Raw genomic sequence first — 15,513 nt, 5'->3', positions numbered from 1 at the left:
CTGGAGACTCTGGTAGCCCTCCCCTGACATGTACGAATTAGTAGTAGACATCCCTGTAATGTAACTGGTGGGGGGTGGGGGCGGGGGCCGATGCGGCAGAGGTGGAGGTTGATGCACTGGGGCCGGGTGAGCAGGGGGAGGAATCTGGACCTTTGGCATATCCACCGAGTCCACAGTAGTAGATTGCTCTGCTTCTCCCATGGAAACAGCAGTTGTCAAAGGAGGTTTGCGCTCTGGAAAAGAAACGTTCATTTATTTTCTTGAAGGGTAGTGGCAAAACCACCTTCTGAATACTTTATATTTCCCTTCCAGTTAGCATATCAAAAGAGGACTCGATTCTCTTAAGTCTCTAAATGCCATAGGGTATCCAGTCAGACCTTCTTTTATGAACAGAAAATAACTAAGCTGCGTAACGAAGCTCAGAGTTCAGCTTTTCCCATTCTACAAGTTAATAAATACATCTTCCACCCTAATTGCTATTTTCTTGTAATTTAAATATTGTTCTAAAATCAGCAGAAATCAGCAGACTGAATGGACATAATCACAACTAGCAGATTTTAAAAGTCTGGGGATACAAGATACCAAAAATCCTTTGATCAGTGCTTCCATCTTCTTTAGTCCAGGTCTCCCCCTTCTACCTCTTTTATGCTCCAGGAGGTGGCCTGGGATTACCCTCTGCACTTCACTTGCCTCCCACACTGGGAAATACTACATGAGAACACACACCAAAGTCTCAAGTCTTTAACACTCAGTCCTAAACCTGCTTACCAAAGGAAAGAAAAAAGAAAACCGGAGGGTAAGTAAGAAAGTGCAATAGATTGCTTGGGACATGAAATCTGATCAGCTTTGTTCCACTGATTAGTTTCAGAGGACTCAGTACCTGACAGTCTGGGGAAGTTCATAAAAAGGTCAGAATTATACACTTTTGTACTTGGCCATTTCTGCTAAGAACATGCTTTAATGGTAAGAACATGCTTTAAACTGTCTTCTAAGAGTCTTAGTTTTTTTCCCCTCCCTTCTAAATGCAGACATTACAAAGTAAGGAATATTACAATAATAAAACTGACCTAATGGCAACATCTCTGTATGATCATACAGTCAGTAGTAAAATGCCAAGCAAAAAAGAGTTTAGGGCATCTTGACATCCATCTTGCTTGTGTACATAAACATCTAAACCATTTTTCAGTAAGAAAAGTTATTTAGAAGCAGATATGGGCAGTCATTCCTGGTGACATGCAACAACTAAACCAACAATGCTAAATGGAATCTGAGATAAATTCACCTTCTAGTACTTCTGTTCATTGGGTCAATAAGCTTTCTTAGTTTTCATCAGATTTTTCTCAGAGCCCCTTAAAAGACAAGAGTTGATCTCTAAAGAGCCTTCTTAAAATGTTTCAGTGCTTATACAAAGATGTGGTTCTATACACAAGTTCTAAGAGCAAAACTTCAGCTAACAGGGGAAACAAATTCATTACCTGCCTAAACAGGATTTACCTTACCTAAGCAGTCATAATTTTAACAGGAAAATTGTCCTCTAGGACAGCTACAAGGTGGTCACACAAAGTGGGTATGCTGGCTGTGGTACCTATGATTTCAATGACTTCTAGTTCCTAAATTACAGCAGGCAATCATTTCCCCATTTGCTCATTTTCTAAATCGTTGTGGATGCAAGGTGCATGTTCTGGACTTAAAACAACTGAAGGAATAACAAACACGATATTTAGAAGAACATCTTCATTCTTAATTGGATTTTAACAAATGGGAAAAAATAGTCCTACTGTATTTCAGAGCACTGGATTTCTCTCTCTTAACTCCCTGTTAGAAGCTGTCACCTTGCAGCTACAGTATGGGCCTTGCTCTGTAAAACATTTATGTCATATTTAAGGGTCACTGGAAGGACAGCTAACACATCAAGGTGCTGGAAGCAGGTTTTTTACAACAGTACAGTTTATTTTGCAAACATAAGGCCTGTGTGCAGCATTTTAAGTTCTGTGGTGGGATGAAAGTCCTCTTTTGGGACACAGCAAAAAAAAAAAAAAAATGTCTCCCTCATTGTTTGCAAGCTACACACCTGCAGAATTTCTACACCAAAGAGAAGGACTTCTACAGGACACTCAGAAGATACTCTGATAATACAAATACGACATCTGCCATCCTTGGAGAACATTACGTTCCTTTTTGCCTGGTAGTGACAATTAGTTTTGGTCTTCCAGGCCTTTAATGGTCACAGCTATGTTCTACCTTTGTCCACCTAGCATAGTCTTGTTTCCATCATAACCTTTCCATGTGTCTGGAAAACTCTGTGCTACTAAGACGAAATTCCCTCTAGAGCTTATCTGCCAAATGCTTTTATTTGCTAAGCTGGATAATAGATATAACACTCCCTGTCCCCACACCGTTCTCACCATCTGAATGGAAAGCAGGGCAGTTAAAGGCAACAGTAAATGTGTTTAAGAAAATAAAAGCTTACCTGGAGGTGGATGTGCAGGAGGTATTGGTGGATGCGAAGTTTCAATTTTAGGAATTTTAGATGGTGGTGGCGGTTCTAGAAAACATTGACAAGTTCCTAATTGGCTACTGCGCTGCACTGTTTTCCAAATGCCAGCTATGGTCTCATGTAAATGATTATCATATATCACATTATGGAAAAGTACAGTGGAAATACTACATACTAGGTATGTTTAAGACAAAAAAGTAAAATCAGGACCTTTGCATACATAAAGTGGCATCAAGTAACACACACACAAGTCTTCCAAAAGAACACGAGTTCAAGCTATGTGTTTTATAACTAGAGACAAATTGTCCCAATAACAGTACGTAAGTGAAGATGAGCACGTGTACATTCTTCTAGCACAAAACTGTAACTTGTAAATAGTTAAAACAAATCTCTATGCTCTGCCAGGGGAATGTATGTCTAGAAAAGAAACAAAATGGCAATTGCACAGGACTGAGGAAGGAGAAGAGATAACTCTCTGCAGAGCCAGAGAAGGAGAAATGCCAGACTTAGGAAATGTTACAGAATCACGTTCTAGCTATCCTGAAATACATTGTTCCAAACCAGCAAAAAAAAGAAGAAAAAAATTAAAACAAAAAAGAACTAGATGTGATCACTGCGGTGAAACATGTTCTAAGCTAGACTATATATTGGTACAAAATGCCTTTTACTGGCAGCCATGCCAACAACTGATTACAAGTGTCACTAATTACCAACAGACTTATTATTAGTGCACCTATTTAATGATGTGGTACCTTCAGCTACATCAAGGTCCCACGGCTTGCTGAATAACTACCTCAAATGATGCATAGAGTCAAGTCATTTAGCAAGAGTTCTACTGAATGGACTGTTATTAAGGGACTCTTGGGGCACACTTATAGTCCATTTTTTTTTAAGTTTTGCAGTTAGGAACACTTCAGAAATAGTTACAGTGTATATTTAAAGATGCATTATTAGGATCAAAACAGCTTAGAATAGCCAACCCTGTGAGGAAACAAACTAAGCACATATCAGCAAAGGACTTCTGGTTAAAACAGTAAAATAAAAGCAATATGAATAGAATATTAACATTTACCTGATGCCTTTGTTTCTTCTTTTGGAGATACAGTCTGTTAAAGAAAAAAAAAAAAGGAATTAAGACCACCGTAAAATACAAAGCATTTTAAAATGGTTAACAGCTGAGCAAAACAGGAAACAACTTAGAGCCTGCTGAAGAGCTTTTCTGCAGATCTGACTAAACCAGAAGCAGTTTCCAACTCAGAACCAGTTTCCTCCTCCTTCCCCTAAAAGGAGGCAGGATGAACCCTTTATTTGTTCCTACATTTTTATTAGGAGGCTAATAATGTCCAACCTCCTCAGACAGATGCAACACAAACACTGAACAAAGGGAAATCACACTGGGAAAGTCCAGCTTAACTGGTAGAATGAAAAGATTGAAAAAATAGCAGGTGTTTCAGAGACAGTGTCTCCTGCTGTTCTCACTATTAAGTATTACATCTCGTTTCATTTATTTATCATCCACTGCACACGCATCAGGGTCCGGTACATTGCTCACTAAACTCAAAGCAAGAGACTTGGACTCTGTTCCCGATTCTGCTTTGACCTGTCGTTCAACCTCTGCCAAACATCTCTTCAGGCCTTTCTGTTTTACTTACCAGTACAGGAGGGCAGTGAAAGCGTTGCTCAGTGTAATACATTTTGGATGCCTTTGGATGGAAAACATTGCATAAAAGCCAAACATTACACCCAAAAAAAAAAAATTACACACATTGAGCAAAACTCACAAAACCTCGCAACATCCTTCCCACTGTAAGTTTTTTCTTGGCTCTTTGTTGTCGTGTTGTTGTAGTTTTGTGGGGTTTTTTTAAGAATCACATACAAAGGAATCAGAAAAATCTTTGCACCTTACTTAGTCCAGCTGAGATGGCTCATCAACAGTCTTTGAGAAAAGCAGAAAATCTAACTGAAATTTTAAGTATAATAAGCTTAGCAAAAAATGTACTTAAAATTAATTATAAAAGTCAGAGGGGTACAATATCTAGCTTCTCTGTCTTCCGAATGAGAGGGGGTTTTTTAGAGGACTATTCACCTCTAGTGGCTTCATGAATTGCTGATCCGTTCCAGCAAGAATGGGCACACACTGCACTTCAACTTCTGAAGGGTATTCTCAGGCTGTTGGCTGTCCAGTGCAAAGGTACTCAAGGTGTGCTTAAGGCTACCTCATTCTTATATTCCTTTGACAATCATTTCAACCCATCTCCAGCCACCTTCTGGCTGCTCTCTTGCTTTTAAGGACAATCTTTATGTTCTCATTCCAAACATACCTACTTTTCTTGGTGACTCTTACAGCCCCATCTGCTGTCTTCATTTCTCGACTTTCTAGCACTAAATTCTTTGCCTGTGCAAACACTGTATCTCCCCACACTTTTATATTGTTTCCACTACATGCTGCAACATTTCTAAAGAACCATTCCACGCAGTCAGTTGATCAAGCATCAAACAGTTCAACTGTTGTGCATTTGTAACCATGGAGTATTATTCAGAAAATAACATCATTGAGGTACACCATCAGAATGGAAGAAGCAATTGGAGCCAAATTGCTTGTGTGACAGAAAAACAAACATCAGTTTAAACTGTACTTATGCTAAAGAAAAAAAAAAGAATCATTTAAACCACTTTTCTAATACCAGCAGCTGCTAAAACAGAGATGATCTTTTTTTCAGTCTCTCTACTGCATTGTAGTTTATATTGCTCCAGCCATGACATCCCAGGGTCAATGTTATTTATTAGCATGCTTATTGTTATTTAATACTTTCATAATAAGCTCAATCCACACTCCAGTGGAACTGTTCTTTTAGTGCTATTTCTACGTGCATTGAAACAATTTCTAGTTTAATCTAAATAAACACACTATTTACATCTAATGATTCACCTGTATATTTTTGGTGAAGTGCTCTTCATACTAGAGAGGCAGAGGATGTGCAGATGCTTCAGACATCTGGTATGAGCCTGTAAATCACGGGCTCAGTTGCCTGAAAGTATCTTGGCTCAGGAGAAGGTAACAGAGTTAGGAAAGTTCATGTAAACAGCAAGTCTGGCCTCCAGGAACAAAGTGTATTTATGTTCTGTACAAACCAAAGGCGAAGTCATGCAAAGCCCTATTTATAGAAGGAGGCAAGCATTGTAAGGCTTGTGGTATGCCTAACTGAAGAATATTTTTGAAGCACCAAGTATATTTTTCAAACACGACACAACTTGTTCTCTTAGACTCCTTTCTGGAGAAGAATGATTTCAGATCATCCCGTTCGCTTTTCTCAAATTCATGCTGCTTGTGCTCTTCTGCAAACTCCTACTGAGTCACCATTTGCTTTATATTTGCTGCTACAGTGTACCAGGACTCACGTTCCTAGCTGTTACTAATCACTTCCTTTATTATTAGGTGATGGACCTCAAACTTAATTTCAAGAAAAGATAAGTTACTCTGACGGCTTGACCAGAGGCAGTTGGTACAAGAACAACAGATCCTATTCTTGAAAAAGGTACCATTTTCTTCCCTAAGGCAGTTCATTACCCACCATGGGATGGGGTGAAATCAGTAGCACTGTAAAGGCAGAGCTTTTACAGGAATGAACAAGCATTCTTAACAACTTACAGTCAGATGAACACACACACAGAAAAATCCAAATTGCTGTCTCCAGTTTCTGAGGTATTTTTGCTGAAGAAGAATAAGAAAAGAGTTCCCTGCCCTACAGATCCAATATCTGAGCAGAATTTGTGCTGATGGTAGAAAAAAGTATAAAAAGAAACACATATTACCTATAAAGAACTCCCAATTTTCAAGTCAATTATCACATTTCATCAGTTTTCTATCTTGAACAGCCCTGCAGTTCAGTGCAAGAACTAAATATTTCAGTACAGATTTTTTCCTCTAATAGTAGGCTTTACCTTGCAAGTACAAACCCAAGGTTTTCAAGAGTTTAGATTTTTGTTTTGGGAGGATGATACCATGAAGACGCTGCACTCTTCCAATTCTATTTCATTCTACTATTTACTGCTTCTTCCTGAATTTTTGGTTTTGCTTCAAGTTTTTCTACCTTGATGTCTGTGCTCTAGTTTGGATATCCATTACTTAAAAGTTAGAGCAAAAGCTGCAAAAGCTCTAAAAAATCTACTTCCTAAATGGCCTTGTTCAAAAGATTTTAATTCTGAAAACACTCTTAAGTACATACAAGATTTGGGTAACACTTTAACGCTTTTTTCACAAGTGAAAAAAAAACCCACAAAAAGCGTCGGTTAAAGTCTAAAGATTCATTTCAACTTGTTGACTGTGGAAAAACATTTTAGAGTATTTGCGATACTATCCAGTTGCTAATGTACCCTCTTACTTTCAATGTTGAGGTGATAATACAAAGTGATGACTTTAATGTATGATGCACTGAAAGGCCTCTATGTTATTAAAATACTTTGAAAGATGTTTTTCTAAGAATTCTGACATGCTTTTACAAGTTACAACCAGTCTCTTACATTTGTAATGAAGATATTATTTCTCTCTGGTCTTTGATCAGCATTGTGCTCATCTCTACATTCATGTATGGCACAAGAGCCCTTCCCTACATCAAGCCTGCTTAATAGTGAAAACAGTATTTGATAGCACAGAAGCAGTAATAGTTAGAGTCTCAATAGCTTATGTTGAATTACAATTTAGGAAAAAAAACATGGCATGCCAAAACTGTAAAAGTTGTTCTACATTAACACACTTACCATATAACCAAGGGAAGCTTAATGTAATAAATTAATTACCAGGTTCATCCTTAGAGCAAACAAAAGTTCACTGCACACTGCAGCCTTTAAATCAAATGGACATCAGATCAGCTTGAAAAGAAAACACAAGTTAAAGTTAAACTTACTGCCGGTCTTTTAATCTGTCTAGGAGGACTTGACTGGGGAGAGGGCTTTTTAGATTGCTGTGCTTGTGTTTGCTGCTGCTGCTGCTGCTGTTGCTGTTGTGCTGACTGCTGTGACTCCTTTTGCTGCTGAGTCTGTGATTGCTCTGAACTCTGGGATTGCTGGGACTGTTGTACCGTAGGTGCCTGGGGTGTAGACTGAAGAGATGGAGGCTGCTGCAACTGGTGAGGAGTATGATGAGGCATTTGCTGTTTTCCCTGTGAGTATAGGTCCAGGATCTGATGACAGATGTCTTAATAAAAAAAAAAAATAATCCAAAATATTATACCCCCATATTGTACAAGTGTACACTTAATACACAATTACCAACTAAGCTTTTTACTGGACATCAACTTCAGAAAAAAAAAAATCATTGCAAATATTACTCTCCATTATAACGACCACAGGTTTGACTTTTTTAAAAACAGACTACTGTTCAATTTATATTTGCACTTCTGAGTTTCATCTGTCTATGCTGAACAATATATATCAATGTATATGCACACCTTCCAGAAGAATAAAGTGTTCTGGTATTAATACACCATAAGTCATCACTGTATGCTTGGAGAGCCAAGTAACCATGTAACAACAGGGCCGTAACACAGTAACAAAGTGTGTGAAAGACAATTGTATGTTAAAACATACACATCTGGTTAGGCCAGCCAAAAAGTTTCAGGAAACCAATTAAAGGAATAGTACTAAATTCTTCATGTAGAACCAACTGATAATCAGGTGCAAGAGCAGCACTCAAGGAAAAGAAAATCGTTCTAGAAAAGTTAAATGAGTTCTTTCCACAAGCATTCACTGATGCAGTAGAAGAAACTGGAGAGATTTCTATTCTACAACCCTCTCCGACAAGGACTGAGCAGAGGATCTATCTGAAACTGAAGGAAATCTGAAAAAAGTCATAATAAAAATAGAGCAAGTAACCATTTAAGAAATAATCAGAACTATGGGGTTCCCCCATAATCTGTTCCTCAGTCATGGTAAACCATAAAAAAATTCACCCTGGTATAATTTGGTTAAAAGGTCAAACATCAACAAGAAAACCACTGGAAACCAGGCTCCATTAGTCCCAGTGTTCATTTAAAATAGGAAGAGAATCATTAAAAAAATAGAAAACACACACCACAACAATTTAGCAGCCAATTAGCTGTGTTAAAAACTAACAAGCTGTAAAGCAAATATTTAGCATAAGACTGACCATGATAACTAAATACGCTTTCAGACAAAGCCAGTCTAACAAGTTTAATTTAAAACCTGGTTAATGCATAGCACATGAGTTACCTGACCAGAGTTACACACTCTACACATGATTATTTTGACTAAAACATAGATAGAAGGCAATTGCATTTACTTATAACCCAGGTCACATAGCTAAAGAACATATTCCTCTGTCCATGGGAAATGTTTTTCATACCTTCCAGCACATCAACAGGAACATCTTGGACAAATTGCTCCCACCATCGTCTATACATTGGTTTCGATGTCCACTCCTGTATTTCAAACTTACACAGGCGGCCCGCCAAGTACATAACTGCAACAGCTATGATCTCGGGCTCCCACTGCAGTGACAGGGTAGTGCAGAGACTGGAATATTAAAACCAAAACAAAACACAACCCTGAAGATAATCCTCATTGTCAAAGCACAACACTTTAACATAGGACAGCTATAGTTAACACTGTATAAAATGTAATATCTCAGTTTTAATTGAGAGCCTTGTTAAACAAAAAAGTTACCAAAACTAAACTGCACAGGAACGTCAAGTTTGGAGTTCAAAAACAGAAAAGCTCTCACTGCGTGGGTGTGGGAGAGAAAAGACAGCATTATATCCCAGGTATGTGCAGCTACGTTCCACTGTAGTCTCACCTGTAGTGCTAAGTAAAGTAGCACTCGTGTTCGTTGTAACACAAGCGTGCTGTCACTGCACCACACTGGTTAGGGAACGGTGCCTGCATTTGGATTTTAAGAGTTTCAAAATGTTTTTCAATAAAATGTAAACACGTACAAAAAAAGCAATGTAAATCCAGCACTAAAACCTGTATTCTTCACTGAATTTAATGGCTAGTTTACTACTACCAAAATACAACTTAAAAAAAAAAATTATATTGACCCACATGATGGAACTGGGAAATTACTTCCTTTCTCAGAATGTGCCATAGATCTCAGATTGGGCAAGAAGCCAGCTTCTTGCTTGGAGATCTATAGTTTGGGTTTGGCCCTTTCAATTAGTAATTTTGTTTTTTTAATGCAGCACCAAATCATGACCACAAAATTGCAGGAGTCTTAATGGTCTGCTTCTATACTCTATAACAACACTGGTAATGATGGAAAGAAAAACTGATGAGCATGGTCAGCAAAGCATGTAATAGGCAGAAAATACATAACAAACATGTGAAACAAATATCCAATCCCAGAATAAAATAAGCAAGAGTAACTATTTCACCTTCAAAATTTTCCTAGAAGTACCTTACCTGTCATTGACAAATGTCCATGCCATTTGAACCAGTTTTTGAATTTTATTTTTGTCTCCTGAAAAATATTCAGAAAAGTTGTAAGAAATAAAATTAGGAAGGACAGTTTGAAATTGATTATTGCTGCACAGTCAATATAAATTAGGTTTGAAAGTTAGTAACAGGCATTACTTGCTCACCCTGTAACATTTTACCTTTGAGTTGTTTGGCATACTTGAGAAGAAATTGGTATGGATGTTCCACTTGCAAATCAAACTTTATTGTCTGTAGTAAGATTCTTTCCAGGACCATCACTTCTTCCTAGAGAATGTTACAAGGTAACCATAATATTATTCCTTCTTTTACTCACAAATATTTTATGCTGGAACAAAGCATGACTACATGGCAGCCCCAGGCAAAGATGTTTGTCAGCTTTTGCTTGATTACAGTTTGTCTCCAAGGAGAACAGAAACCTCTGCAACTTAAAACATTATTTTAAACCCAGATACTTTTACTTCACATTGATTTGAGTCAGGAGGATGTGATGTCAAAAAATAAAAAAAAATAAAGAACTGGTTAGATGGACAAGTCCAAAGAGTCGTGGTCAATGGAGTTAAATCCAGTTGGTGGCCGGTCACGAGCGGTGTCCCCCAGGCCACTCAGTACCGGGCCCAGTCCTGTTTAACATTTTCATTGATGATTTGGAAAGGGGGACAGAGTGCACCCTCAGTAACTTTGCAGATGATACCAAGCTGGGTGGAAGTGTTGAACTGCTTGAGGGTAGGGAGGCTCTACAGAAGGATCTAGACAGGCTGGATGGCTGGGCCAAGGCCAATCACATGAGTTTCAATAAGGCCAAATGCCGGGTCATGCACTTCGGCCACAACAACCCCCAGCAGCGCTACAGGCTTGGGGAGGAGTGGCTGGAGAGCTGCCAGGCAGAGGGACCTGGGGGTGTTGATGGACACCGGCTGAACATGAGCCAGCAGTGTGCCCAGCGGGACAAGAAGGCCAATGGCATCCTGGCCTGGATCAGAAACGGTGCTGTCAGCAGCAGCAGGGAGGGGATCATTCAGTCCCCTGCACTCAGCTTTGGTGAGGCCACACCTCGAGTACTGTGCCCAGTTTTGGGCCCCTCGCTACAAGACAGATGTTGAGGTGCTGGAGTACCTCCAAAGAGCAACGAAGCAGGTGAAGGGTCTCAAGAACCAGTCTTAAGAGGAGCAGCTGAAGGAACTGGGCTTGTTCAGCCTGGAGAAAAGGTGGGTGAGGGGAGACTTCACCACTCTTCACGACTACCTGAAAGGTAGCTCTAGTGGGGTGAGGGACGGTCTCTTCTCCTGGGTAGCAAGCAATAGGACAAGACGAAACGGCCTCAAATCGCACCAGGGGAGGCTCAGATTGGATATTAAGAAAATTTCTTCTCCAAAGGATTGTCAAGCACTGGAACAGGCTGCCCAAGGAAGTGGTTGAATCACCATCCCCAGAGGTATTTAGAAGACGTGTAGATATCATGTTCTGGAACATGGTTTAGTGTGGACTTGGCAGAGTTGGGTTTACAGCTGGACTCAATGATCTTAAAGGTGTTTTCTAATCTAAATGATTCTACCATTCTCTAAGTCCTTTTCCTCCACAGAGGAAAGAACTGAACCAGATGCAGCATGAAAGTGCCAAATATACAAAATGACCACAAAAAGGTAAGCTCTCACCACATTTCTCTCCCGAGTTTCTGCTATTTATAATAAGCAAATGTTGAGAGAAGCACAGTTTTGCTAAGTCAAATACTCTCAGCCGGAAACTTCTCAACGCTTTCAAGATGTAGTTCTCTTTGACTTAAAAAGTAATATTAATTACCTCCTAAATGACATTAAGACTGTCAAATATGATGTATGTCTTGATAACATTTCTAGCTCTAGCCAGAACTACTCTAATTTACTTTAATTTGCCAAAACCCATCAGAATTTACATTAAATCAAAAGTAAACTTTTAACACAAAAAATTGTCCTAGTAGGCTCCCAATGCCACTGATTTTTTAAAAAATTATTTTTTTAGTTACCTGTCCCATTACCCAAAAGAGCCATGAATGCACGCTGAACATATAAGGCAATTTAGAACAACTGAAAATCTGTCAGTGCTCTAATGAATATCACTTTGCTGGAGTACAATAGGATTAAAACAATTTCATGAGTATTTTTACCTTTGGGTCATCTCCAAACTGCCCAAATTGTACATCATTCAGCAAGCTCCGAGCTGTTTTAATTATATCTTTACATTTCTTAGGTGTTTCTTCAACTTTTCCTGCTAGAAAGAGACAACAGGCTCCTGTCACCTAAAAAAAAAAAAAAGCTTTCAAAATGATGTCTGCATGTAGATATGCAATACAGTGTAGCATTGTAAAAGTATTGTCATTTTCCATTAACAGTTTTGCAGAAGTCTTCCAGGAAAAACTTGATAAGCATATTAATTTCTAATTTATTATAGAGTTAACTTAAGCTTTTACTTTCTTAAAGGAAAAATACAGAATCTGGAGGACTGTCCACTTTGTAAAACTTTTATTTCAAGGTCAGGAACGCAAAACAGAACTTTACTGGTTTAGGATCGTCTGCCAAGCAGTTTCAAAATGGTATTGCACTTCCTTTTTTTCTTTTAGCCAATAGAGGAGTGCCAGAACTACAGCTGCCACCCTTTCTAAAGAACAGTATCAGCAAGATGTAACTGCAGTGTCAATATAAATACGTTTCTATGCAAGAACAGGAACGTGTAAACAAACAAGAACAGTGTGTTTTAAGCTGTAATGATTAAAAGATAAAACCCTTATTTTTCATGATTCAGAGCAGTGGTCAGCAGTAATACCCAGACTTATCACCATTTCAAATAGTCCATGCCTAGTGCAATCACTCTATTAATTCATCAATATTGTAAATACTTACATATCTTGGGAATTGTTTGAAGGAATGAAACATATAAAACCGATGGAAATAAATTATTCCGGTTGCTAGGGTATCATAATGTCTGTGGTGCAGAGTAAGGACTTTCAAACAGAGCATAAAGCAAATTTAAAACTAAACATCCGCAAAGGAGAAGATTCATTCTGCCATATCAAGTACTTCAAGTACCTGTCCATTCAGTAACCAGTTAGAAAATACTGCAAATAAAAACAGGAGTTTTAGGAAAAAAAAGCCACAAAACTCCTTAGGGAAAATAGGGGAAGAGTAAGATTTCATCTTCACATTAAACAAAGAACTGAGGAGATTAAAAGAAGCACAAAAGTTCAGAAAGCAAAAGTTTAAATGGCAGTCTATGAGAGAGTGGGAGTCCAGGGGGAACTTATTAAAATATAAAAAAATTGTAAATGCCAACCTAAACAAAAACAAACAAACAAACGCCCAACCCAAAAAGCCAAGCGGGGAGGTGGAGGTTAGAAGCCTCAAAGGCGGAATATTTAGAAAAATCAATGCAAAATTAAAAAATTGATAAGTTATGTAGATTCACGTAGTAAGAGACAATTTCGTAACTGCCAAAAAGTTATTCTTAATTGGCAAGTCTGTATCACGTTACTTCTCTATTGCCAAAATGGTTCAGTTGAAAACTCATTTATCCAAAGAATGGATAAAAATTGTGTAGGAACACATTACATCAAAAGGCAAGTAAAATCAAGAAGATTTTTTGATTAATGATTAAGAAGCATCTGAATAGCTAACAAAGCACATGACCTTTCTTTTACTTTTTATTCTGAAAATCCCCATTCATCAAGACACTTCATAACAACACGAGTTTAAAGGATACAGCCCTAGTCGTGTTCCCACATCGAATATGAATCTGGCCCCTTCCCTGCGGTACCGTGCTTCAGTGGCTGGATCGAGCCCTTCTAGCTGTGACGGTGTATGTGCCAAATCCTTCTTATCCCAGTACCAACATGGCTTTGTATGGTCCAGGTTTGCCAAGTTTACAGAAGGGCTGGAGTTTTCTTTATTCTCCTTCATTTATTAAGACAGAACTGTTCTTGTTTTTTAAGTTTTCAAAAAGGAAGACTCCAGATAGTTGCTTCAGAACCTTTAAGAAAAGACAAAAGGATTCCTTTTAGAAAGGACAGACTTCCCCCTCCACCAAAGACGAGTAAAGAGGAACGAATAGTGTTTAATGTTGGCCATTGGAAGGAACTTTTTCTGTCCTCAAAGATAAGTAATATTTAACCTCATCCTTATCCTCCCCATATACTTCAAATTCAATTCAAAGAAATAGATATAGGTTATCCTTGCTATTACTAATAAAGAGACTTCAAGAATGCAGTATCAACAGTATCTGCTACTTAGTAGAATAATTTTAACATACTTTGTACACAAAATAAGGAAAAAAAACAATTCAGTGACAGTAGCAGCAAGATTTGAAAAGTTGGGAGGATCAACTCACTGTTTATAACTATGAAACACATTCATTAGGTCACCCTAAATGGCAATTTAAACACCCACTTGGTCTCCTGAATATCCCTAGGTGGTAAGATAGCAGCAACCACTTGGCAGAAAGCTTTGTAAAGTAGCCTGTACTTGTATTCCTTGAAGAAAAGGTGACAAAAGTAGCATTCTTTCACATACTAAGATCAAGACAACTGATGTGAGTCTGCTGGGTAAGGCAGCATCTAAAATCTTACCCCAAACAAGGCAGCTGATTACATTCACCTCTACTTCAAGAGTGCGCTGCTTTCCAGTGTTCACTGGAATATATCTATTTACACCACAAAGCGCTGCAGGCAGCTTTCTGGTGTTTAACACTGACGTTCAGCCATACCTGAACAAAGACTATCTTGCTACCTGGATTTCATTCAGGCAGGAAACTGCCATTACTCTAAGTCACAAAACTGCAGACACCACGCACAAATTACTGCAGTCACCCACAAGGGTTTACATCACAAACAGTGATTAACGCATGACGCAATATATTTGCTCTAAGTAAAATAGTCCGATGAAGACCCAAACTTAAAATTAAGCTGTTAATTTACTTCTTCTAAAAACAGAAGGCCACGTGAACGACCAGTAAAATGAGGCCTACAGCCAGCACACCTTGCTCAACTTCAAAAAGTTTCTCATTTTTAGAATAAAGGAATCCGTCTTTGTTCCACGTTATTTTTGGTAGAACCTTCACAGCTGATGGCACCGGTCACAGCCCAATCCAAACTGTCCTGAACAAGTCACCGGCTGCCTAAAACCACCCCCAGAACCAACAGAAGTGCGCCCCGCCACGACGCACGCTCCCATCACGTTTACCCACAAAGCAGTATTTTTACAACTCTTACGGTTCTTCTTCCTCACACGTTATTTTGCCCCCTAACCCTCTGAGCAATTTAAAACCCAGCTAAGGCTAAAACCCCCCGCAGCGGTGCACCCTGCCTCTATAAGCACCATTTCCGAATACAACATCAGGAATAAAAATCATCGCCTCGAAAACCCCCACCTGCAGCAGCCCGACCCGAACGGCAAGGACCGAGAAGGAAAAACAAAAGTTTTTTGTTTTGTTGGGTTTTCTTCTGCTGCTTTTTCTGCGCCCCATTAACACAGAGAAAGGTTCACGAGTTCGATCCCGGCTTCCTTCGCATCCTACCTTGGACGAACCGGCCGACCCAGAGC

At 38.9% G+C, this 15,513-nt stretch overlaps 1 protein-coding gene across 1 annotated transcript in view; it reads right to left on the bottom strand.

The window, feature by feature from the left end:
- Nucleotides 1-13,945, bottom strand: part of CCNK (cyclin K) — a 15,035-nt gene extending 1,090 nt beyond the window's left edge. The window contains exons 1-10 of the mRNA XM_009872478.1: nt 13,679-13,945; nt 12,823-12,904; nt 12,090-12,221; nt 10,108-10,213; nt 9,914-9,971; nt 8,859-9,028; nt 7,402-7,691; nt 3,570-3,603; nt 2,471-2,545; nt 1-233 (exon numbers count right to left, since the gene is read on the bottom strand). The exon at nt 1-233 is cut by the window's left edge and continues 1,090 nt beyond it. Of these exons, the coding sequence (XP_009870780.1) occupies nt 1-233; nt 2,471-2,545; nt 3,570-3,603; nt 7,402-7,691; nt 8,859-9,028; nt 9,914-9,971; nt 10,108-10,213; nt 12,090-12,221; nt 12,823-12,904; nt 13,679-13,875 (1,377 nt within the window). The 5' untranslated portion in view covers nt 13,876-13,945. The remainder of the gene's footprint in view (nt 234-2,470; nt 2,546-3,569; nt 3,604-7,401; nt 7,692-8,858; nt 9,029-9,913; nt 9,972-10,107; nt 10,214-12,089; nt 12,222-12,822; nt 12,905-13,678) is intronic.
- Nucleotides 13,946-15,513: the final 1,568 nt, after the last annotated feature.

The sequence above is a fragment of the Apaloderma vittatum genome, unplaced genomic scaffold (genome assembly GCF_000703405.1).
Source record: "Apaloderma vittatum isolate BGI_N311 unplaced genomic scaffold, ASM70340v1 scaffold6747, whole genome shotgun sequence".
NCBI classification, from domain to species: Eukaryota; Metazoa; Chordata; class Aves; order Trogoniformes; family Trogonidae; genus Apaloderma; species Apaloderma vittatum.
This window is presented reverse-complemented; position numbering and strand designations above follow the sequence as displayed.